Source organism: Chelonia mydas, chromosome 4 (assembly GCF_015237465.2).
Source record: "Chelonia mydas isolate rCheMyd1 chromosome 4, rCheMyd1.pri.v2, whole genome shotgun sequence".
In the NCBI taxonomy this organism is placed as follows: domain Eukaryota; kingdom Metazoa; phylum Chordata; order Testudines; family Cheloniidae; genus Chelonia; species Chelonia mydas.
Genome location: NC_057852.1, coordinates 128,779,042 through 128,803,872, shown reverse-complemented (window position 1 = coordinate 128,803,872; position 24,831 = coordinate 128,779,042). Strand labels below are relative to the sequence as shown.

The window sequence follows — 24,831 nt, the reverse complement described above, 5'->3', positions numbered from 1 at the left end:
GGGTCAATGAGCGTCAGCCCAAGAGAGGTAACTAAAGGCTTTTGCCGCCTTCTCTGAATCACCACTAGGAGGAGGAGAGTCTAACAATTCAGAGCACAAAGCTAAATCCTTGGGCGGCGGGGTGGGGGATTCAGTTAAGTGACAGTGCGGCACATTTGACACAATTGATGCTAAAGAAGAAATTGGTACAGGAAGGGAAGACGAGCTCTTTGTCGATGACCAGAAGCAACACTGGATTGCAGAATAGAGTCCATGAACACTGAGCCACCATGCTGCTCCCAGACAACAGGCATCCGAGAGAAAGCAAGGAGGGGTGAAGGAGGGGATGGGGAAGAGGGAAAGAAAAACCAGGAGAAGAGGAGGGAAGGGCAGCTTTACATTTCACTTGGGTCTCCAGAGGCAGAGCAGCAGATATCCAAGCTCCACAGAAGGACATTTCAATCTGAGCACGTCCAGATGGTTTCCTGTCATTTTGTTTACGCTTCTTTTCAGCCTATAAACATGAGGGGGCAGAGTCTGTGCTGTGGTTCCTGAGAGATGCAGCCCACAGGGAGGGGGAAAAGTTAAGATTCTGCCCATGCCTGGGCTACTTCAGCACCCAATGTAAGTTAGAGCAGCCCCTGGGTCTGCTTTAATTTACAGCTACCATCCCAGAGCCGTCTGTCAAATCCACAATAGCTCCCAGCTACAATGCCAGTCTCTGCAGCCTTGAAAAAGTTGTTTAAAAGAGACTGTTGACACTCTTCCATCTTGTGTGAATAATTAAATATTCATTGGCCCAGAGAGAGAGACTGGTTAGGGCACAACCTGGAACAGGGGAGACCCAAGTTCAAGGTCCTGCTCCAATGCCTCTTTAATTAGTTACACAAAGTGGACAGCTCCAACAAGAGAGATTTAGGGACACCTGCCCCACAATACCCGATAGCTTGGTGCTCAGGGAACTCACCTGAACTTTGGTTTCCTATGGCCCAAGTCCCTCCTTCCAATCAGGCAGAGAAGGGATTTCAAAATAGGTCTCCCACATCCCAGGTGAGTGTCTTAACTACAGGGTTCTTGATATTATAGAGTGAGCCATGATTCGGACTCTCTCTGGTTTTTCAGGAGAAAGGGCTGACCTGGCTGAGGTGCCCAAATCCAGGAATGGGTGTTGACAGCTGTGAATTGCAAGCAGAGATGGGCACCTCCTGCCAGCACAGATTTAGGTGTCTAACTACCTTTGAGGGGCAGGGCTGAGGCCCATCCCTTTCCTCATCATTTCCTACTGGCTAGCTTAGGCCGCTTGCTGCTCAGTGAGCTGGATTCTGTGACCCATCCTTAGGCACCTAAATCTTGCCCCCATGCATGTTATAGGGAGCCAGGTGTCTAATGCAGGGCTGAGGATTCCACCAGACGGCACAGAGGCTGATTGTCAAAGATTCTGAGCACCCTCTGCATCTCTTCACTTGTATCTGAGAGGCAGGTGCTCAGTACATCTGACATGAGGCTGTAATTTAGCACTTTTATAGTGATTATTCCTCACAATGTCACCATCGTGGGGGTCTCCTCCGATTGGGAGGCCAGCCAGTCGGGATCACTGCTGTGTCTGAGAAGGGCAAGGGGACCTGAAGTATGTGACAGCTGAAGAGTGTCCATATGAATAGGGGTAAAATGAAGGCTCGTGCCTAGACACGGGCAGCACAGCCCAAGGGAATAACTGGGGGAGATATGTCAGATATGCTAAGATACATGGATGATCTGCAGAGACTTCTGTGTACGCACATGGCAATCTTGGAAACACAAAACATAATTGTAACAAGAGAGGAGCAGGAAATAAACCAAGCAGGAACATTTCATAACTCTATTGAAACTGAATGGCAGTAAATTTACAGGCAAGCTCCCCTTGTTATTCTGGCTCTATCCTGCCCTACACTGAGGGGAGTACGTGGCGCTGGGTCGGCAGAGGGAATGGACATTTACACAGAGATGCTGCTTTGCATATTTCCACCCGAGTGACAGTTCTCAGCTGTTCAGAGCAGATATAAACATGCCTCCTTCACACTTTGTGCTTCTGAGCTTGGTGTTTGTCACTTGAGACATATCAAGATGATCACACAGACTCTGCTACTCTGGCTCCTCGTCCTCTGCATTCAGGGTAACAACAACAACAGGGGAAATTAGTTTAAAAGAAAGTTATAATATTTTACTAGGCGGCAAATGCTCAGAATTTCCTTTTCAAGCAATCATTCCCAATGGCATTTACAATGTTATTGAAGGAGGGATACAAGATAGTCACTTATAGATACAGCTTTGTAGTTAGTTAAAAATTACAAAGTTTGAGTCATTTTATATTTCTTTTTCTTTTAACTGTTTTTCTCCCATCCAGACTCCAGCGGGCAGATTGTGCTGACTCAGACTCCAGAATCCCTGTTGGTGTCTCCAGGAGACAGAGTCACCATCAACTGCAAAGCCAGTTCCAGTGTTAGTAGCTACATGGCCTGGTACCAACAGAAATCAGGACAGGCTCCTAAGCTCCTTATCTACAGCGCTTCCACTCGTCCCTCTGGGATCCCAGACCGGTTCAGTGGCAGTGGGTCTGGCACAGACTTCACTTTTACAATCAGCCGGGTGGAAGCGGATGATGCTGGAGATTATTACTGCCAGCAGTATAGCAGCTATCACACAGTGATACAGACCAGCACAAAAACCTCCCTGCTTTCTGCAGCATGCGACGCAGTTCCTGTTTGTGGACGATAATACTCTCTGCCTTTCAAGTGTTCTGTCAAATGTGAAAGAAGAGGGTGACTTATTACATCTCGGAACATACAGTAAAAAAGAGAACTCCTAAAGACCCAATGAGTTTGCCCAATCACACAGATATTCAATGCACAGAGACCTGAGGTTAATTATAGTTTTCACTGCCTTATCTCCACTCTTGAATCCCAGTGCATCAGACACACATCAATACAAATTGCTCCAAACAGGTATTATGCCTTGTAACTTTCTTAATTGAGTGGCTCCTTTTTACATCAAACAGAAATAATTCTAATACAGAGAACTAGTTGCAAACCAGAATCCCCCTTCCATGGGAAATTTCAAAGTTTCCTGCATAAGAAAAGATCCAAAATTTATTCTGGAAAAATCAAAATGACTTTTTTTTTCACTAGGATTAAAACATTTCATTTCAACGTTAGCAACTCAACTTTTACAGCAGGCTTAGCTTAACCAAGGCAGGAGGGGGTGCCATAGAGAGGCAGCTTGACCCTACGTCCTTCCTGATAAGAATTGTGTTCAAGTTGCTGATACATGCATCTTAGAAGAGCAGGATGTGACCCAGGAATGTCTATTGGGGCCTCACTGCTCTCGTCCCAGCAAAGGCAACACACAGACAGAGAGAACCTTTCTTTCTCCCCCCTCCAGCTTTGAAAGTATCTTGTCTCCTCACTGGTCATTTTGGTCAGGTGCAGCGAGGTTATCCTAGCTTCTTAACCCTTTACAGGTAAAAGGGTTTTTTCCTCTGGCCAGGAGGGATTTAAAGGGGTTTACCCTTCCCTTGATATTTATGACAGCCTCTATACCTGGAAATCACCTCTAGCTCGGACATTCTTCATTCAGTTCTCTATGTGCAAGCAGTGAAGTAACTTTTGTCATCCCTTTATTTGTGCAGCCCATTTCTGCTGGTTTTGTATATTTCCCCATATCTGTGATGTTCCCATTAAAATGTCAGTATTGATCAGTTTGATTGTACTTCGATTTCAGATAATAAATCTTTTTAAAATGGTGATCTTAAGACTCCACTCTGCCTAATAATCAGCCTGAACCAGAGCCAGATTATATTGGAAATTATTAGGATCATTATAATTCTACCCTATTTTGCTGAAATGGAATTGTCTCAGCCAATCAGGGCTCACAAACATCTTACAGTTATTGACACACCCCTGTCCGGTAGGACTCCCATCATCCCACCCTATCAGCTCTGCTGTAGTTGAAGTAAGGGGACAAGACTGAGCCAGGCTGAGTGTGAAGTGTTCTTCGGAGAGGCTGCCCTGTGACTCTTTTAAACACTGGTTCCTCTTTCCCCTCAGAGGGGCTGCAGCTGTGACTGGGGCCTCACACACAAACACAAAAAGAATGTACAAGGCCTAGGGCCAGATTGTTCCAGATACGGCCTGGCCCAATCAGGAGCCCCCATTTTCAAACAATGGGGCCTCGGTGGGACTCCCAAACTGTACATCTTAGTGCTCAGATCAACACACAGGAGCATAAATTCCCCTTCCATAAGCCTAAATCACAAATTGAGCATCAACATGTCAGGTTTGGAAACATGGCTCTGTGGTGGAAAATTGGCCCCCAAAGTGTCAACTTCGTATTAGAATGTACCACTGGAGAACTAAGAGGAAAGACACGCCTCACAATCAAGGGATGCAGCAGACTCTACAGTACCGCACTCCCCAGGGTCTCACGCTAACAGCTGCTTTTGGGCAGTCTTTTCATGAATTAAATTCTGTGGACAACTCTGGCATTGGCCACTGGATGGCAATAGAAAGACAGCACAACTGGAATGGAGATTTCATTAACAGAATGGTGTTAGTTTAATGTTGTCCTCCTGAGTTAATGTCACACTATGAGTGTCTGGTGAGACAAGAGGCTGCTCCGGAAGCACTTGGGGTTCGGACAGCTTGATTTGCTCTCATTCCTAAGACCATTAGTATTGTCATACTCCTGTTCCCCTTCTGCAGTAATGCCGATGGCACTGATGCTGTGAGGGATTCAGAGAGAAAGAGAGAGATTCTGTTTGGTCTCCGTCAAAGCTGAATGGATCTGCCCCAAGGTTCTTTCTCTCTTCTGCTGGTGAAAGTCTGAGGTCAATAATGGGTCAATGCAGGTCAGTCACTGGGGATACCTGTACTGTCCACCCCTGGGCAATAACATTCTGGTTGTGAAATATCACTTTTAACTACCTGACAAAAAAGAACTCTCACAATTACCAGCAAAAATTCTGACCCCTTACTGATTACACAGGACTTCCATTCTGTCATGCACATAACTTTCCCTTTAAACAATCAATGACGATTGCCTGCTAAAAAATCAGAGAGCTAGATCCCAGCATCAACTCATGCTCTGTAGGAATTTTCTTATCACTCAAAACACTCAGCACAGCAGCTGACACACATCCCATTCATACCAAATGGACAATAATATTCTGAGAAAAACAGAGCTCTCTCTGCCCAGTACGGCAGCTCCAGGAGTGAATATGCCATCTGACAGGACAACTGCTGGGAAGATACATACTGGCCAGAGACAGGACTTCGGCTAGAATTGCTCTTTCTGGATCAGAGGATAGTTTTGTGCCATATTGCGACAATATCTCTGGGTAACAGTGGGTAGGCAGGAGAACGGGAGGCACTTAGAAAGCATGCATTATTCAGTGAGGTGAGGTGAACTCTAAGTCTCTGAACACAAAACAGGATCCCCGACTATTGATGTTCACCAGCAATAAATGACGCAACAGGCAGACAACTGTGGGAAAGAGAACTTTGAAAAACACGCATGCGGAAGCGCTGGAGTTTGTCCCTTAGCAGCCTGGCCTCTGCTTCCTTCCCGAGCCCCCGGTCTTACCAAAAACAGTTCCTCCTCAAACCAGACCCGCTTTCTCTGTTTCCGCTCATCATACTACAATTCAGAGCTTTGTTTAAACAGATGTTTGATATGATACGAGAGGAAGACACCACAGAGTGGAGGCACAAGAACCTGGCTCATAGAGACCACTGTTGACCTGCTCTCTTACTGCCACACTCCAGCCAGCCCTGGTGCCATGGCCAGTCCTGCCACGTCAGGTGGCCATAGCAGATTGTACATGTGAAATCTGCAGAGAGGTCTGAGTAGATTAGCCCCTGAACCCTAGAAATACACAACCTCCTTCGAGCATCTAACAGCAGCAGGAAATTTCACAAAACTAATGTGCAGCACATTTACATGCATTTTGCATACGGGTGAGGTTTCCTCACTGCGCACACATAAATGTTTCAATTTCCACCCCAAGTTAATGAACAAGCTTTTCCAACCACAGTCTGGCAAGATGATCTCTCACACGCCCCTTCTCTGGCTCCTGGTTCTCTGGATTCAGGGTAAGAAAATTAAAAAATAAAGCATTTGAAAACCTAATAATCCATGTGACTGAACGTAAAAAGTGTTGCCACTTGGATTTATTTACTTAATATTTGATGTGTTGTATTTTAGTTTAAATTGCCACTGGCAAATTCAAACTGTGTTTCAGTGTTTGAATACTCATCATATCCAGCACTGTATCATTGTTCATTCCCTACCCATCTTCTCTTTCTCTAGACTCCTCTGGGCAAATTGTGATGACTCAGTCTCCAGAATCTCTGGCAGTGCCAGTGGGAGGGAGAGTCTCCATCAACTGCAAAGCCAGTACGAGCATTAGCAATTACTTACATTGGTACCAACAGAAACCTGGACAAGCTCCCAAACTTCTTATCGCCTACGCAAGCACCCTCCAGTCGGGGGTCCCAGCCCGGTTCAGCGGCAGTGGGTCTGGCACGGATTTCACATTCACAATCAGCAGCGTAGAAGCTGAAGATGCTGGAGATTATTACTGCCAGCAGAGTAGCAGCTGGCCTCTCACAGTGATACAGACCAATACAAAAACCTCCCTGCTCTCTGCAGCGCGCATTTCAATTACCGTTTGCTGCAGATATAACTCTGAGGTTTTCAAATGTTCTGTCAAACGTGAAGGAAGAGGGTAACTTATTCTATATCTAAACACACAGTAAAAAGGAGAACACCAAAAGCCTCAAAGAGTTTATATAATCATATACACACTTAGAATCATAGAAGATTAGTGTTGGAAGACACCTCAGAAGGTCATCTGGTTCAACCCGCTGCTCAAAGCAGGACCAACACCTTGTATGTACAGAGACCTGAGGGCCACTACAATTTTTTCCTCTTTTATCCTTACTTTATCCCAGTGCACCACAGATACTCATCTGTGTTTCAGTACACATCATTCCGAACAGCTGCTAAGCCTATCTATCTTTCACAATAGCACGGCTTCTTCTTATAATCAACAGACTTAATTCTATTTTACAGAGCTTCTCTGAAACCAGAATTCCCATTTTGTTGGAAATATCAAGGTTTCCTGTGAAATGAAAATTCCAAAATGTTTCATTTTGGAAAAATCAAAATCCCTTTTTATTTTGATAAGTATGAAACATATTTTTTAAAACTTTGACTCCAATTGTAGGGTATAATATAAAAGTCCCAATAATAAAATCCAAAGAAAACATTTCACCCCTATCCAAAGGAAATGCTTCAACCTTATCGGAACAAAGCGTTTTGATAATTTTCTGTTGAAAATTTCGACAACGGAAACATTTCCGGGGAACTTTTCAATTTCCTCCAATCAGCATTTTCCAAATGAAAACTCTCCCATTGGAAAAATGTTATCCAGCACTTCCCTTATAAATACATTTCCACTGTGGCCTCAGGGTTTCCTTTCATTTCCATAGATCCTCAGTGACACCCATTGAGAAGGTCTCAGAAACCTAGGGTTTTTTAAATGGCTGTGTTAAGATCAGGCACCTGGTTGCTTGTAGAGTATGGTAAGATTTTGTGATCCAGATTCTCAAAGGCCTCTGGGGGAGCAAATCCCCAAATGCACATGAACCCTGAGGCACAAGCAGGTAATAGACACACACAGGATTTTTGGAGTGACTGGGTAAATGCAGAGCGTATCCCCCAGTGGGCAGGGCATTGGAGTGGCCACAAAGGGGGGTCCTCAATGCCAGGAGAATGGCATTGGGTGTGCACATGCTCACACTGGGACTGGCAGGCACAAAGCAGCAGGAGCTGATCGAGAAGTTGTCAGCTTTCCAGTGGCTTCTTGGCTGGCTAAACCTGCCCTCCAAAAGGCAGCAGCTGGGAGGGATAATAGGGGGATGTAGGACAATGTCTGGGTCTGTGGGTTGTTTGTACAGGTCGGGGAAGGGAGAGGGGGTAACGATGGGATGGGGGGGTGGGCAGGAGTTCACTGAGGGGGCCCACAATCCAGTAACAAGGCTTCACCTATGTGCACTAAATGGACTGAGCTTGAAGGAGGGAGAACTATTAGGGACATGTGTTAGGATATAGATATGCAGCCCTGTCTGTAAAGGCCTATACTCTAAGAATTTAGGTGTATTCTTATCACTTAGCACATTATGGAGGTATAAAAGAAAGAATCAAAATCACTGTCTGCCAGTGTAAGGTCCTTCTCTTACTGTGACAGTCTGAGGCCCTGTTCTTAGGCTAAGGCCTTTGGCAAAGCAGCAGAGGCAGCCATAAGCTGGGAAGGGACCGGTCACCTCCTCACATTCCAAACTAGTCACATTGAAATAAGGTGCTATGGGCTGTTAGGAATACAATCCTGTCCTATCACCTCCAGAGAAAGGGAAGTGCCTAGAAAATGTAAAAGGAAGCTTAGTTTGATAGCATCCTGTCTGGCAAGAACTCACGTATCAATAGCTGGGATGTGAAATCCTCACTTCTGGGTTGTTTTGTCATTATAGTTCCCACTTTGCTATTGTTTGTCTGTATAATCTCTGTCTGGTTCTGTGATTGTTTGTGTCTGCTGTATAGTTAATTTTGCTGGGTGTAAACTAATTAAGGTGGTGGAATATAACTGGTTACATAATCATGTTACAATATGTTAGGACTGGTTAGCTAAGCAGAACTCAAGTTTTACTATACAGTCTGCAGTCAATCAGGAAGTGTGTGCGCCGGGGTGGGGGGATTAGAATCATGTTTTGCTAAAGGGGGAAATGGGAACAGGGGCACAGGTGTAAGGCTCTGTGGTGTCAGAGCTGGGAAGGGGGACACTAAGGAAGGAAACTGGCACCATACTTGCTGGAAGTTCACCCCAATAAACATCGAATTGTTTGCACCTTTGGACTTCGGGTATTGTTGCTCTCTGTTCATGCGAGAAGGACCAGGAAAGTAAGTGGGTGAGGGAATAAGCCCCCTAACAACATGTAATGTGGGGTCTTCATCTGTTAGCATCCCCTTGCAGCAGGATGGGGAGTTACACCAACCTGGCTTTGTCCCACCCTTATGCCACCACACCAAACTCTACATTGTCAAGTCCCGAATCCTCCAGGCCAGGTCCTTGATAGTCTCTGTGTCCCGTAAGGAGAACAGGGAGGTGGAAATTCTGTGGCACGATGGCACTAGCAGGAACTAACCAGCCCTAGTTCTCCTGGGTTTAGGAGCTGCTTCTCTAAATGTTCCTGGCTGGGGTAGGTAGGGGAACCCAGGCCCGTCTGCTCCACTGGGCTCCATCTCAGGGCCCTTGTTTGGAACAGGCAGAGCCAGTCTCTCAGTTGCTTGCTGTTTCCTGAGCTATACCTCTAGAGTCTTCCCCAGCCCCTGGCCCTGCTTCTCCCTTTTCAGAGTGTGGCTCTCTCTGGAGCTTCTCACCAGCCTGCTGGAGGGAGCCTCTCCTGCAATCCTTCTGCCTTCCTCCTCAGTGCTTTCTCCTGGTGCTTCCTTGCCTAATTAACTGCCTCCCAGTTACTCAGTGAGTCAACTACTCCCAGGTGAACCTGAGCTGCCCGGACCCCCTTGTGGAGTCTGTCAGACCTAGGCTGGGCCCCCAACCCCTTCAGGGCGTCAGCTCCCCACTGACCAGACACCTCTAGACTCGGCCAATATGCTGCATCCTTCTGCCTTTCCCATGGCACAGCTGGCACGGATTACTCTAGTGTGAGGACCAGCAATGGGCACACCGGAGTGACGACCAGTTGGGGTTAATGGGGGTAAGTCAAAGTGACAGCGGGGGGTGGGGCATTGGTGCCCAGCCTGTGCAGCCCCAGTGATGCATCGCTACTGAAAACTGCCCTCTCAGGAGACCCTGGCGGGTTCAGTGCACAGGACTCAGGAGAGGAATCTGGTGTATTATAGCCCTACTGCTGTGCTCGAGTGGCCATCCAATGGTTCATTCCAACAAGTGGCTCAGTCCCACCCACAGCTCCACACGTGCATCCCCAGGGGCTTTGCCAGAGAACAGCAACGGAAGGAGGGCTGGAGGCTCCCCTGCTCTGCTCACACAACACCCCCGTAGCTCTCAGGCTTGGGTACCTACCATGCCATGGAGGTAGTAGGTGTAGGACACAGACACAGGAGGCAGCGTAAGAGCCTGGCACACTGACGCCACTTGTCAACCTCTCTGTGCTGCTCATGCATCCCAATCTGAGCATGCTCAGACCTTGGGTGAGCTCTTCCCAGGCCTCATGCCAACCTGCCTGTGCGCGCCCACGAAGCCTTTGAGAACAGCCATTGTCCTAGGGGTGAAAAAAGCTACCGGTACTGGTGCAGAGGATCATTCAGCTACAGGCACTGCTGCTTCCTTGGAAGCCTGGCTGTATGAGTACAGTGAAAAAGTATTAGAAAATGAATGACCGGAAAGGGGAAAGCGGTGGACGTGTTATTCCTTGACTTTCAAAGCTTTTGACACAGTCTCCCACAGTTGTCTTGCCAGCAAGTTAAAGAAGTATGGGCTGGATGAATGGACTATAAGGTGGATAGAAAGCTGGCTAGACCGTCGGGCTCAATGGGTAGTGATTAATGGCTCCATGTCTAGTTGGCAGCTGTCATAAATATAAAGGGAAGGGTAAACCCCTTTAAAATCCCTCCTGGCCAGAGGAAATCTCCTCTCACCTGTAAAGGGTTAAGAAGCTAAAGGTAACCTCGCTGGCACCTGACCAAAATGACCAATGAGGAGACAAGATACTTTCAAAAGCTGGGAGGAGGGAGAGAAACAAAGGGTATGTGTCTGTCTATATTCTGTCTTTGCGGGAGATAGACCAGGAATGAAGCCTTAGAACTTTTAGTAAGTAATCTAGCTAGGTACGTGTTAGATTATGATTTCTTTAAATGGCTGAGAAAAGAATTGTGCTGAATAGAATAACTATTTCTGTCTGTGTATCTTTTTGTAACTTAAGGTTTTGCCTAGAGGGGTTCTCTATGTTTTGAATCTAATTACCCTGTAAGGTATCTACCATCCTGATTTTACAGGGGGGATTTCTTATTTCTAATTACTTCTATTTTTATTAAAAGTCTTCTTGACAGTAAGAAAACTGAATGCTTTTTCATTGTTCTCAGATCCAAGGGTTTGGGTCTGTGGTCACCTATGCAAATTGGTGAGGCTTTTTATCCAACATTTCCCAGGAAAGGGAGGGTGCAAGTGTTAGGAGGATTGTTCATTGTTCTTAGGATCCAAGGGTCTGGGTCTGTAGTCACCTAGGCAAATTGGTGAGGCTTTTTTACCAAGCCTTGTCCAGGAAGTGGGGGTGCAAGGTTTTGGGAAGTATTTTGGGGGGAAAGACGTGTCCAAACAGCTCTTCCCCAGTAACCAGTATTTGTTTGGTGGTGGTAGCGGCCAATCCAAGGACAAAGGGTGGAATATTTTGTACCTTGGGGAAGTTTTGACCTAAGCTGGTAAAGATAAGCTTAGGAGGTTTTTCATGCAGGTCCCCACATCTGTACCCTAGAGTTCAGAGTGGGGGAGGAACCTTGACACAGCCGGTATCAAGCGGAGTGCCCCAAGAGTCTGTCCTGGGGCCAGTTTTGTTCAATATCTTCATTAATGATCTGGAGGATGACTAGGCAGCAGTCCTGCAGAAAAGGACGTAGGGGTTACAGTGAACGAGAAGCTGGATATGAGTCAACAGTGTGCCCTTGTTGCCAAGAAGTCTAATGGCATTTTGGGCTGTATAAGTAGGGGCATTGCCAGCAGATCAAGGGACGTGATCATTCCCCTCTATTTGACATTGGTGAGGCCTCATCTGGAGTACTGCATCCAGTTTTGGGCCCCACACTACAAGAAAGATGTGGAAAAATTGGAAAGCGTCCAGCGGAGAGCAACAAAAATGATTAGGGGGCTGGAACACATGAGGAGAGGCTGAGGGAACTGGGATTGTTTAATCGGCAGAAGAGAAGAATGAAGGGGGATTTGATAGCTGCTTTCAACTACCTGAAAGGGGGTTCCAAAGAGGATGGATCTAGACTGTTCTCAGTGGTAGCAGGTGACAGAACAAAGAGTAATGGTCTCAGATTGCAGTGGGGGAGGTTTAGGTTGGATATTAGGAAAAACTTTTTCACTAGAAGGGTGGTGAAGCACTGGAATGCGTTACCTAGTGAAGTGGTGGAATCTCCTTCCTTTGAGGTTTTTAAGGTCAGGCTTGACAAAGCCCTGGCTGGGATGATTTAATTGGGGATTGGTCCTGCTTCGAGCAGGGGGTTGAACTAGGTGACCTCCTGAGATCCCTTCCAACCCTGATATTCTGTGATTCTATGAAAGAGGCTCTGCTGATTGGATTTAAACCCCACACAAGAAAAGACTGAATGACTTTAGCTTTTCTTACTTGTGTTTAAAGGTGCAGCTGGCTTGGTTACTCATCACTAATCAGATGGCTGTTACTGCCTGTGTCCTGGAAAGCTGACTCTGGCTGCTTTACCATCTGCATCATGCAACTGTATTAGAGTCATGACATCCAGTAACAGCTACGCTACACTGACACCATCAGGTCAGATATTTCAAAACTCCTTCCTAGCATGAAGATCGGGTCATTTACATAATTTAGCTCTCTTTGCATATTCACACGTGGCTGATGGTCCTTCACTGAGCTGCTGAACACATAAATGGTTCCATTTCTACTACATGCTTCACTGACAAGCATTTCCAGCCACACAGAAGCAAGGTGATCTCAAAGACTCCCCTTCTCTGGCTGCTGCTCTTCTGGATTCAGGGTAAGAAACAGGCAAGTGTTAAAAGGGTTAATAAGGAATGAGACAAACGATAAGGAAAAACGGCCGTGGGTTATTTATTTAAATACAGTCCCATATATATTTTCTAGTTCACTTTTCCTGTTCAGTTTACAGGTGTTTCAATGTAAAGCTTTGAACAACGTTAATGTCATTTTCCATTTACTAAACTGCCAATTTTCATTCTCTCTCTCTAGGTTCCAGTGGACAGATCGATGACTCAGACTCCAGAATCTCTCTCAGTGTCTGTGGGAGAGACCGTCACTATCAAATGCAAAGCCAGCGCAAGCATTAGCAACTACATTGCTTGGTACCAACAGAATCATAGAATCATAGAATATCAGGGTTGGAAGGGACCCCAGAAGGTCATCTAGTCCAACCCCCTGCTCGAAGCAGGACCAATTCCCAGTTAAATCATCCCAGCCAGGGCTTTGTCAAGCCTGACCTTAAAAACCTCTAAGGAAGGAGATTCTACCACCTCCCTAGGTAACGCATTCCAGTGTTTCACCACCCTCTTAGTGAAAAAGTTTTTCCTAATATCCAATCTAAACCTCCCCCATTGCAACTTGAGACCATTACTCCTCGTTCTGTCATCTGCTACCATTGAGAACAGTCTAGAGCCATCCTCTTTGGAACCCTCTTTCAGGTAGTTGAAAGCAGCTATCAAATCCCCCCTCATTCTTCTCTTCTGCAAACTAAACAATCCCAGCTCCCTCAGCCTCTCCTCATAAGTCATGTGCTCTAGACCCCTAATCATTTTTGTTGCCCTTCGCTGGACTCTCTCCAATTTATCCACATCCTTCCTGTAGTGTGGGGCCCAAAACTGGACACAGTACTCCAGATGAGGCCTCACCAGTGTCGAATAGAGGGGAACGATCACGTCCCTCGATCTGCTCGCTATGCCCCTATGCTATGAAATGGGGCATGTCAAACAGCATGTCAAACATGCTGGTTTCAAACATGCTGGTTTCATACATGAGATGCGTGGGAGCCTGTCCATGCTTGGGTCTGGATTAAGTACAACAAGCTTGTAATGTCATTACTCTTAAATTAATGACAAGTCCTGCCAATCTTAACTCTAAATGTAGTTTTTGTCTGAGATGTAGGTCTGTGTGTGTAAATTTCGTACATGAACACTAGAACAAACCCACAGACAGTGCCACTATACAACATTAGAAATGATGGGCAGATATGCAATATCAACCTTACTTCTTCACTTTGTTTTACTTAGGTTCATACGTTTTTAAGGCCAGAAGCAACTATCCTGATCATCTAGTCTGACCTCCTGAATAATATTAGCTATAGACCATAGCCGATACATTCTGCATCAAGCCCAGAACTTCTGTCTGAGCAACAACATATTATCTAGAAAGCTCTGCAGTCCTGATAGCAGAGGGCATTTACTTGCATCTCATAGCAGGAAGAGCAACCAACCAGTTTGCATAATCAGAGCAGCCAAAGTGCCCTGATAAATCTGGCCCTTGATTTGCAACTGACTTCTTGGTTCTGGGGGCTGTTAGTGAGTCTGGTGCTGTGTGAAAGAGGCAGGGAGAGCCCAGTCCCTGAGTCCCAATCTCTGTGCTCTTGAAAGATGTCATGGCTACATGCCAGCATGAGCAACAGTGCTTGAAACATTCCAGGATGCTGCTTCCTCAACTATACTGTGCACTGACATTGCACTACTGGGGGACCTGATCCCGGAGCACGGGGGCGGGATCTGTATGATGGTCTTTACACTTAAAGTAGCAAACTATTTATCGGGTGGCCTGGGTTCCCCAGGTAACAAATGGGGAACTGAGAAACAGCGAGATTAAGTGACCTGTCCAGGGTCACCCAGGAAGACTATGGCAGAGCCAGGAACTGAACCCAGATTTCTAAAACAGCCTAGTAACTTAATAACAAATCCATCCTTCCTTAATAAGGGCCCATGTGCTATCTGTACACTACACCGGTCTCCTGGTGTCTGATCAGATGATAACTCAGGGTTACAGTGATCACACAGAGGATACAAATGCTGCCCTAGCCTGAACTCCGCCCGTGGTGTAAATATTGCCTGGCCTGGCCATACTCAGTGATGAGCTGCCAAAATCTTAACAACGGGTTCCCTCCTCAGCCCATGAGAGGGTCGTTGCCCACCCCCGCCCCCCAGGACGCCTGCCCCATCCAACCCCCCCGCATTCCTTGACAGCCCCCCCCCCAGCCCCATGCACCCCCATCCCCTATCCCCTGACTGCCCCCAGAACCGGGCAGAAGGGTCTCGTGGGCCACCGTAATGGGTGCTCACCCCACCCCTAAGAGCCAGAGGTACCTGCTGGGGGGCGAGGTGGGGAGTCCCGGAGATGCTTACCTGGGGCAGCTCCCAGGAAGCATCCAGCAGGTTCCTCTGGCTCCTAGGGGCGGGGGAGTATAGCTGGGGGGGGGAGTGGCCGCTCCCCCACTGATCACATCAAAAGTGGCACCTTAGGCGCCGACTCCCTGGGTGCTCCGGGGCTGGAGCCCCCACGGGGAAAATTTGGTGGGTGCAGAGCCCCCACTGGGAGCTCCCCGCCCCACGCCCGGCTCCAGCTCAGCTCCGCTCTGCCTCCTCCCCTGAACGCACCGCCCCACTCTGCTTCTCCACGCCCCGGCTTCCCGTGAATCAGCTGTTCGGCAGGAAGCCAGGGAGGGTTGAGAAGCAGGCGGTGGCTTCACATTCAGGCCGAGGGTGGCGGAGGTGAGCTGGGGCGGGGAGCGGTTCCCCTGCGCCCCCCCCCCCCCCCCCCCCAGGTTACCTGCTGCGGCGCGGGTGGCCCTCCTCACGCCCTCTCGCCCCCCCGCACCTGAGCTCATCTCTGCCTCCCTGGGCCTGAGCGGGAAGCCGCGGCCTGCTTCTCAGCCCGCCCCAGCTTCCCGTGCGAACAGCTGATTCACGGGAAGACTGGGGTGGGGGGTGGAGAAGCAGAGCGGGGCAGCGCGATCAGAGGAGGTGGAGACGGAGCAGAGGTGAGCTGGGGCCGGGGTGGGGAGGGGAGCTGCCAGTGGGTGCTCTGCACCCACCAAATTTTCCCCTTGGGTGCTCCAGGGCTGGAGCACCCTTGGAGTCGGTGCCTAAGGCGCCACTTTGGGCCGGTTAAATTTAGAAGCCCTTTTAGAACCGGTTGTCCCTCACAGAACAACCGGTTCTACACGAAACAACCGGTTCTCAAAGGACTTCTAAACTGAACAACCGGTTCTAGCGAACCGGTGGGAACCGGCTCCAGCCCACCACTGGCCATAATGCCACAGTCTGAAAGGCCTCACGTTTGAAAACTGGCTCCACAACATCAATCACAGCTTGGAACATGTGACTGGGGGGGCTAAGTGGGGACACAGATACGAGAAGGCAAAGAAGCGTCAGGCCGTGTGGCACCGCACTCGCCAGGGAACACCGCGACATCTGCTTTGGCATGGTGTTCTCGCACTAACTTCTGTGGACAACTCTGCCATTGGCCAGTAGGTGGCAGTATTATGACACAACGCTCCAGAGCTGGAGATTTCAGGCCAAACAGGCCAGTTGGACTCCGAAGGATTCATTGGTACAAGCTGACTAAAGAGGAAGGAGAATGAATGAGTGACTGGGCTTCCCTGAGCACCAATTTTTAAAATATCTATAAGGCCGGACTGGGAGTCCCTTATCCCCACAGCTAAACCCTTACTGACTTGAGCAGTCCCAAAGACATACATGGGATTACCTATGAGATGAACAGTTCCCCACGTGAGTAAAAGGCTCACGACTTGGCCCTAATTCACTACATTGTTATAGATGGGCTTGAGTTTAAACACAGGGATATTGGGAAATGAATGGACAACTGCAGCCTGCGCTGCTACCCATTGAAGAGTTTCCCTGTTAAATAATAAATCTACCACCGTAATCACTTTATGCCAGGTAAGCCTCAGTCTGGGCACTTGAACACTAGAATAGTGAGTATCTATGAATAGTTCTTTCAAGTAACCGCTGCATGAAACAGACAAGCCAAAGATTTCACATCAGCTTTCCTGGGGCTATAATCCTGGTGACTTCCAGGTTTTGACCCTTTTGCATATTCACACAAGTGCCTTTCCCCTTTCTGAGCATTTACAAATGTGCTGATTTCCACTGTGCACTCACTGACAAGCACTGCCAGTCACAGACAAGCAAGATGATCTCACAAACTCCTCTTCTCTGGATGCTATTTGATTTCTGGCTTCAAGGTAAGAAATAATACAAATGTAAGGATCATTGCATTGATGTATTAAATCTATTGTATTGTAAGTTAATTTCCACTCTTCAACTGAAACTTAAACTGTGTTTCAGCGTAAATCTTTGAATAACTGTGATGCCATCATCCTGCTTACCCTCTGCCTCTCTTTTTTCTATATCCAGATTCCAATGGGCAGAAAGTGCCGATTCAACAGAATCCCTGTCAGTGTTTCCAAGAGACACAGCCATTATCAACCGCAAAGCCACGGTGAGCACTAGCAACAACTTAGCTTGGTACCAAAAGCAACCAGGACAAGCTCCTGAACTTCTCATTCATAATCCTGTTAGCCTGGCCTCTAGGCTCCCAGCCTGCTTCAGTGGCAGTTGTGCTGACAATAGACTCACTGCTTACACTCTCACTGTCAGCAGGGTGGAAGCTGATGATGCTGGAGAATATCACTGTAGAGCTGTACAATGACTGGCCTCTCCCACTAACACAGGCCAATGCAAAAACCTCCCTGTCCTACGCAGAGTTTGCTGTGCTTGCTAGCCTGTGTAACTGCATGATCTGTTCACTGTTATCTTTGGCTTCTCTCTCCTACTACTCTCCTATATTAATTTCCACTTGTTTCCTTTGGTCACTAAGTAGACCTAGACCTGCAAACCCTTCCCACATGCATCACATCATTCACAGGACTTCTCCCATTGATGTCCATGGAACTGCTCACAGCAGTAAAGTTACATATGTCTGCAGGGGTTGGCAGGATCAGATCCTTAGTGTGTAAACTCCTCAGGGCAGGGACTGTGTGTTCCTCTCTGGTTGTACAGCACCAAGCACATCAGGGACCTGACCCTCATTGGAACCATTGGATTCCGCTGTCTGTAATACAGTAATAAATGTAACAACCATGCATACACACTCCCTGTAACCCGGCCTTGTGGGACACCACTGAGAATACCAAATAGAAGACAAACTGCTGAGAAATAAGGCAGATATACCCCCAAACTGGAGGTTATTCTCCCCCGATATACACCAAACCAGCAACAAAAATAAACTCCTGTTTCACCACACTGGCTAACAAAAAGTCACAAAAGCAGTTTCCTTAGATATTCCAGTCCTTATATCACCATCAAAAACCACTAGATTTAAAGATGAGCGGTTCTTTAAAACCAGTTTCATCAAATAACAGGTTCTTCTGATCCCAAAGGACCAGCCACACACCCAGGTCAATATACAACTTAGATCTTACCCAAAATTATGCTGTTGCCAATACTTTAGTATATAAAATCTAAAGGTTTATTTATGGATGAAAGAAAGAAAGATGAGAGTTAAAATTGGTTAAAAGAATCAAATACATACAGTAAATGCAATGTTCTTGGTTCAGGCTTATAGCAGGGATGGAATAAACTGCTGGCTTAAGTCAAGTCTCTGGTTGCTTCCAAATGACTGGAAGGTCCTCAGTCCCTTGGTTAGAATGCTCCCATTAGTATAAGTTTCTAGTCCAGAGGCTTGAGCAGGAAAGAGGCAAAATGGAGGAGTTTCCAGGGCCTTTTATAGCTTCTGCCATGAGGAGGGAAACCAATCGTTTCAAACAAAGCTCTCAGCACAGCTAGTGGAAAATTACAGATGACAAGATGGGAGTTTGGAGTCACATGGGCAAGTCACCTGTGCATGCCCGATTTCGCTTAGTCATTGCAGGAAGCCATTACCTATCCTTCAGATGGAATGTCCACTCAGTGTAGACGGGCATCTCCCATGGTTCATTGTGAGTTAAGTGTCCCTTGATGAGCCACATACTTTGAATAGGTTGCAGAGTAGCAGCCATATTAGTCTGTATTCGCAAAAAGAAAAGGAGTACTTGTGGCACCTTAGAGACTAACCAATTTATTTGAGCATAAGCTTTCGTGAGCTACACCTCACTTCATGGTATTTTCCATTGAATGCATCTGATGAAGTGAGCTGTAGCTCACGAAAGCTTATGCTCAAATAAATTGGTTAGTCTCTAAGGTGCCACAAGTACTCCTTTTCTTTTTACTTTGAATAGTTGCTCCAAGATGTGCTGGCTAACTACCTTGTGGGCGTTACCCCAGGAGCAAACATTTGAAATCCAGGTATAGAGCCAATACTCATAACTTCAAATACAAAAATGATACATACATACAAATAGCATAATCATAATCAGCAAATCATAACCTTTCCATAGACATCTTACATACTACGTTTTATACAAGATTTGTTGCAAATATATAACAGCAGTTGCAATAATGATCTATATGGTCATATTTTAATCAGATAACGTCACACTCCCTTCCAGAGCTGGCCATCTCTATCTCTGGTGCAGGGGGTGGAGATCATGACTCACAGTCACTTCTGGGGAGGTTAGCAGTGCTAGCTCCAGACATCCCTTGGGTTTGTGTGGGAGCAAGGACTGCAGCTGTATCCAGCCCTGCATAGGAGGGCTCCTAGCACACCCCCATGGAGGCACCACCAACAATCTGTCCCAAAGAAAGGTCCTTAGAGTCATAAGAATTTGGATAGGTCATCAGCCCAACTATCTGTTTGGACAAGGACAATGGGGAGAATCCATGAATATTTTCATGGGAGGGGAGGAGAGTAATTTAAGAGTAAATTGAGATAAAGGATCTGAAAACTGCTGTTAAAATACCTGGGAGATTTTAACTGCTTAGATACCCAAGGCCACAAAACATTCCTGGTGCCCTCTCCACAGATCACTTTCTGTTTTTCCATTCATAAAACCATCAGTGCTGCAACTTGACCTCATACATCGCTATCACCAGGTTACAGAGACCAACGCTGCACAAGAGTAACAGGAAATGCCCTTGCAACTAAAATGCAGTAAATTTATATCAACTGATTATTTGCATAGTCACTCAAGAGGGACGTTGCCTAGCTGGACTGCTGAGTATTTATAACTGGTCCCATTTGCACTGCATGGTGAGCTGTTCAGCATTCCCCACGGAGACCTGGCAAGATGCTCTCGCAGGCCCCGCTTCTCTGGATACTAGTGCTTTGGATTCAGGGTGAGCATTATATCAACAGGGAACAGACTTCAGAGGCAATAAAGTGCTAGCTAGGTTTAAAACAATACTGCAGTACTTATCGTGCAAACTAGTGTTAAATAAATTCTTAAATGAAAAATGCATTTAAATATCCAGCTTTAATTACTTTTCATAATGTGCCATGATTGCAAGTATTCTCTTTCCATATCTAGACTCCTATGGCCAAATTGTTTTGACTCAGACTCCAGAATCCCTATCAGTGTCCCCTGGACAGAGAGTCACCATCAACTGCAAAGCCAGTACCGGCATTAGCAACTACTTAGGCTGGTACCAACAGAAATCGGGACAACCTCCTAAGCTTCTTATCTACGATTCTACTAACCGTGTCTCTGGGATCCCAGCCCGGTTCAGCGGCAGTGGGTCTGGGACTGATTTCACTCTCACAATCAGCAGCGTTGAAGCTGAAGATGCTGGAGATTATTACTGTCAGCAACGCCAGAGCTTCCCTCTCACAGTGATACAGACCAGTACAAAAACCTCCCTGTAAAGAGAGAGAGATCGCTGCTCACTGCTTCTCACAGCTGCCACCCGGAGGGCGAATTTTATCAATGAATCCAAATGAGAAACAAAGTCACTCAAAATGCACTTGACATTTTATACAACATCTAAAATCCCAAAGTCATCAACACACACACACAGGAATCTGTTCCCCCTCTACTGAACTCCAGCTCCACTAGGGTGGAGCAGCAGTACAAGTAGGGTGGTACGGTCCGCCCTAGCAGCAAGATATTTATAGCGGGTATGGCGTACCGGAAAGAGGAGGAGCAGAAGGTGGGGCTGCTGGGCGACCCCACAGCCCACAACTCCTCTGGCGCAGCGGTACCACCCCCCGCCCTTCCACGCAGGGTCTCCTCCAGTCCGTACAGCAGCCAGCCCCGCCAGAGGGCTCGCCCGGGAACCCAGGGGGAAAAGGAGCAGAACCCCAGCCCCACCTCCTGCCCTTCCATGGAGCTGCGCCAGAGGAGAGGGCGGGGGGTGGCATAGCAGCCGTGCCAGAGAAGCTGCAGGTGTGAGGCCGCCCGGAGGCCCAACGTCCTGCTCCTTTCCCTGCTGCGGTTCCCAGGAGAGCCCTGAACTGGAGCAGAACGTGGGGCCACTGGGCTGTCTCACGCCCGCAGCTCCTCTGGCGCGGCTGCTGTACCACCCCCAGACCTGCCCCCCAGAGAGCAGATAGAGGACAGGGCTGGGGGCGGTGCAGCAGATAGAGGAGACCCTGCGTGGAAGGGCTGGGGTGGGTACAGCAGCCGTGCCCGGAGGAGGACAGACAGAGCCTTCCCCACCCCCCTGAGGTAAGGTGGGTGGATCATGAGGAGGGGATGGGGAGAGCGTGGGGGCCCTGGGCTGGAGGCATGGCAGGGCGGGGGGGAACGTACCAGTAAGAAATGGATTCCACTTGCACCACTGCAATTCAACCTGGATGGTTTTATCCCATTAGATCTACAGGGAGCATTTTCAGTAGGCAGGACTTAAACTCTGCCCCAGCACTGAGGCCAATATTAATCCCTGCTATTGCAAAACTTGCTGTGGGTTGTTTGGGGACCTGGAGTGGTCGTGGCTTTAGTGCTATTGGGGCATTTCGTGCATCAGATGAGGTACACCCTGTGTTGTGATAGGCCCAGATCGCAGGGGTATGGTTCAGGCCTATTCAATTAAGCCATCAAATTAAAAATGAATGTTTGAAAACTCCACAGGTGGAGTCAATTTACATGAGCTTTGCACGTTCACAAAGAAACAAACACTTTCTCCCTGTGCCACGGAGCTCTTTGAGAACAGCATTGGCTGGGACTTCGTGGGGATTACTCCAGAGCTGCCTCATAGGCTCATTGTCTCTGGGTCCTTGGTTTTTGCATTCCAGGTAAGAAATAAAAGCCAACCCAGGCTTGGAGGCAATATCGCATCAGGGAAAAGAATCTAAAAAGATGAGAAATAGATTGTCACAGTACTTTATGAATTACACCTTAATACGTTCTTAACCTAGAAGGGACTGTCAGCATAGTCCTGAGCTTTACATAGCTGTTCTAATAGGTCAGGTCTGTATGGCTGTTCTTTCTAAATCTAGACTCCCTAAGGAGAGATTGTGACAATCCAGAGTCTAGAATCCTTGACAGATACCTCCCTGCTCTCCATGGAGCATAGTGAGTTCACCTCTGTAGGTGTCACAGCTGGGTGTCAAACTATCTCCCTTTCACTGACTTCATGGCAAATCCAAACAGGAAGGATCTCAGGTCTTTGACTGATTCTGCAACTGAAAACTGAGAGCGAGCGTGACAAGCTCTCGAACGGCATCACTGCTCAACCGGAACAAGGGCAAAGTCAAGTCCTACTGCAGCCTGGCCTGCTTGGTGTGTAGATACAGCTGAGCCGTTTGTAAGAAACTCTAATACCCTTCTTACTGCTGGGCCAAATCCTCCGCTCCTTCCTTACCCTGCATTTATGTGTCGATACAGCTGTCATACTCATAGACTCAAAGACTTTGAGACCAGAAGGGACCACCAGATCATCCAGTTTGATCCCCTGTATATCAAAGGCCACCAATCCCACCTAGCACCCGCACACTTAACCCAACAACCAAAATTAGACCAAAGTATTACAGCCCAGTAGTACATAAGACATAATATGTTTCCTATTGCTGGGCCAAATCCTTGGTCCTTCCTTACCCTGAGAACATAAGAACAGCCTTACTGGGTCAGACCAATGGTCCATCTAGGCCGATGTCCTGTCTTCTGACAGTGGCCAGTGCCAGGTGATTCAGAGGGAATGAACAGAACAGGCAAACATCGAGTGATCCATCCCCTGTTGTTCACTCCCAGCTTCTGGCAGTCAGAGGCAACAGAAACTCAGAGTGTGGGGTTGCATCGCTGACCATCTTGGCTAAAAGCCATTGATGGGCCTGTCTTTCACGAACTTATCTAATTCTTTTTCGAACTCAGTTATACTTTTGGCCTGCACAACATCCCCTGGCAATAAGAAAAGGAGGACTTGTGGCACCTTCGAGACTAACCAATGTATTTGAGCATAAGCTTTCGTGAGCTACAGCTCACTTCATCGGATGCATTCAGTGGAAAATACTGGCAAGGAGTTCCACAAGTTGCCTGTGCCATGTGTGAAGAAATACTTCCTTTTTTTGTTTTAAACTTAGGGCTGTTATTTTCATTGGGTCACCCCTGGTTCATGTGTTATGTTTTGGCGTAGATAACACTTCCTTATTAACTTTCTCCACATCGTTCATGATTTTATAGACCTCTATCATATCCCCTTTTAGTCCTCTCTTCTCCAAACTGAAAAGTCCCAGTCTTTTTAATCTCTCCAAATATGAGAGCTGTTCCAGACCCCTCATCATTTTTGTTGCTCTTCTCTGTACCTTTTCCAGTTCTAATATATATGTTTTGAGATAGGACAACCAAAACTGCACACAGTATTTAAGTTGTGGGCAAATCATACCTTTATATAGTGGCATTATGATATTTTCTGTCTTATTATCTATCCTTTTCCCAATGGTTGCTAATATTTTGTTAGCTTTTTTGACTGCTGCTGCACATTGAGTGGATGTTTTCAGAGAACTATCCACAATGACTTCAAAATCTCTTTCTTGAGTAGCAACAGCTAATTTAGATCCCACCATTTTGTATGTACAGTTGGGATTATGTTTCCCAATGTGCATGGTAGAAGGGTGGAATGTTGTGTTTGCCACGGTACTGCTGTCCAGCCTGCTAAGCCGTTAGAGCTGCTCAGTGCTTCTGTCCTGGAGCTCCGGTGTTACCAGCACAAGCAGAGAATGCAGCCTGCTAGTGTTATTCATAAAGACAGACCAGGCCAGACGTGGTTTGGTGACAAAGGCACTCAGCCAGGTTTATTGCCCTCACGGCACAGTACTAGCATCCCATAGGAGCTACAGGTACAGTAACATGAGTGCCCAGTGGCAAGGACCGGCTCAGTGAGCAGAGGGAATTTCTGCTGTCCCCTCAGCCACACTAAGGGTTAAGGCGAGGTACTCTGACATTTATAGACTGAGACAAACAACTTATGTACCACCTTACATGTTTCATGACACCGGCTTGTTACCTCCCCTTGTACCATGGTCCTGATGTCTAAGTCAAAACATCCCTATTCGTCACTTCTGTCAACCCCTCTTATCCTGCGCTAGGTTGGAGTGTACCTGAGTTCGCCTTCTGGAACGTGGTTACATACATACCCAGTGCCTGGTACTTCTTAAAAGTCCCTGTGTTTTAGCCCCGTTAGCAGTACCCTTGCCAAGTTCCTGTACTGGACAGTGAACTTGTAAGCATCTGCTTTAATACATGGCCTTACTTTGGTTCACAGCTTAGCCTGGTTTTGCTGACTGTGGTTCAGGCCACAAGTCTTGCACCAGGCCCCGTGCTCCAGGCTCTCTCTACCTCTACTACATGCATTACTTTGCATTTATCAACACTGAATTTCACCTGCCATCTCGTTGCCTAGACACCCAGTTTTGGGAGATCCCTCCGCAATCTGCTTCGTACAGAACTGTCTTGAGTAGTTTTGGATCATCTGCAAATTTTGCCACCTCACTGTTTACCCCTTTTCCTGATCATTTATAAACATGTTGAGCAGCACTGGACACAGTACAGATTCTTGGTGGGCACCAAAATTTACCTCTCTCCATTCTGAACTCTGACCATTTATTCCTACCCTTTGTTTCCCGTCCTTTAACCCTTTACTGATCCATGAGCAGACCTTCCCTCTTATCCCATGACTGCTGACTTTGCATAAGAGTCTTT

The 24,831-nt window shown here is 47.2% G+C and overlaps 1 gene segment (V, D, J or C); it reads left to right on the top strand.

Moving 5' to 3' along the window:
- Positions 1-2,048: 2,048 nt before the first annotated feature.
- On the top strand, positions 2,049-18,152 carry LOC114021842. The segment is given in 3 exon segments: positions 2,049-2,131; positions 2,363-2,642; positions 18,101-18,152. Coding segments are annotated over 3 exon segments (366 nt in total).
- Positions 18,153-24,831: the final 6,679 nt, after the last annotated feature.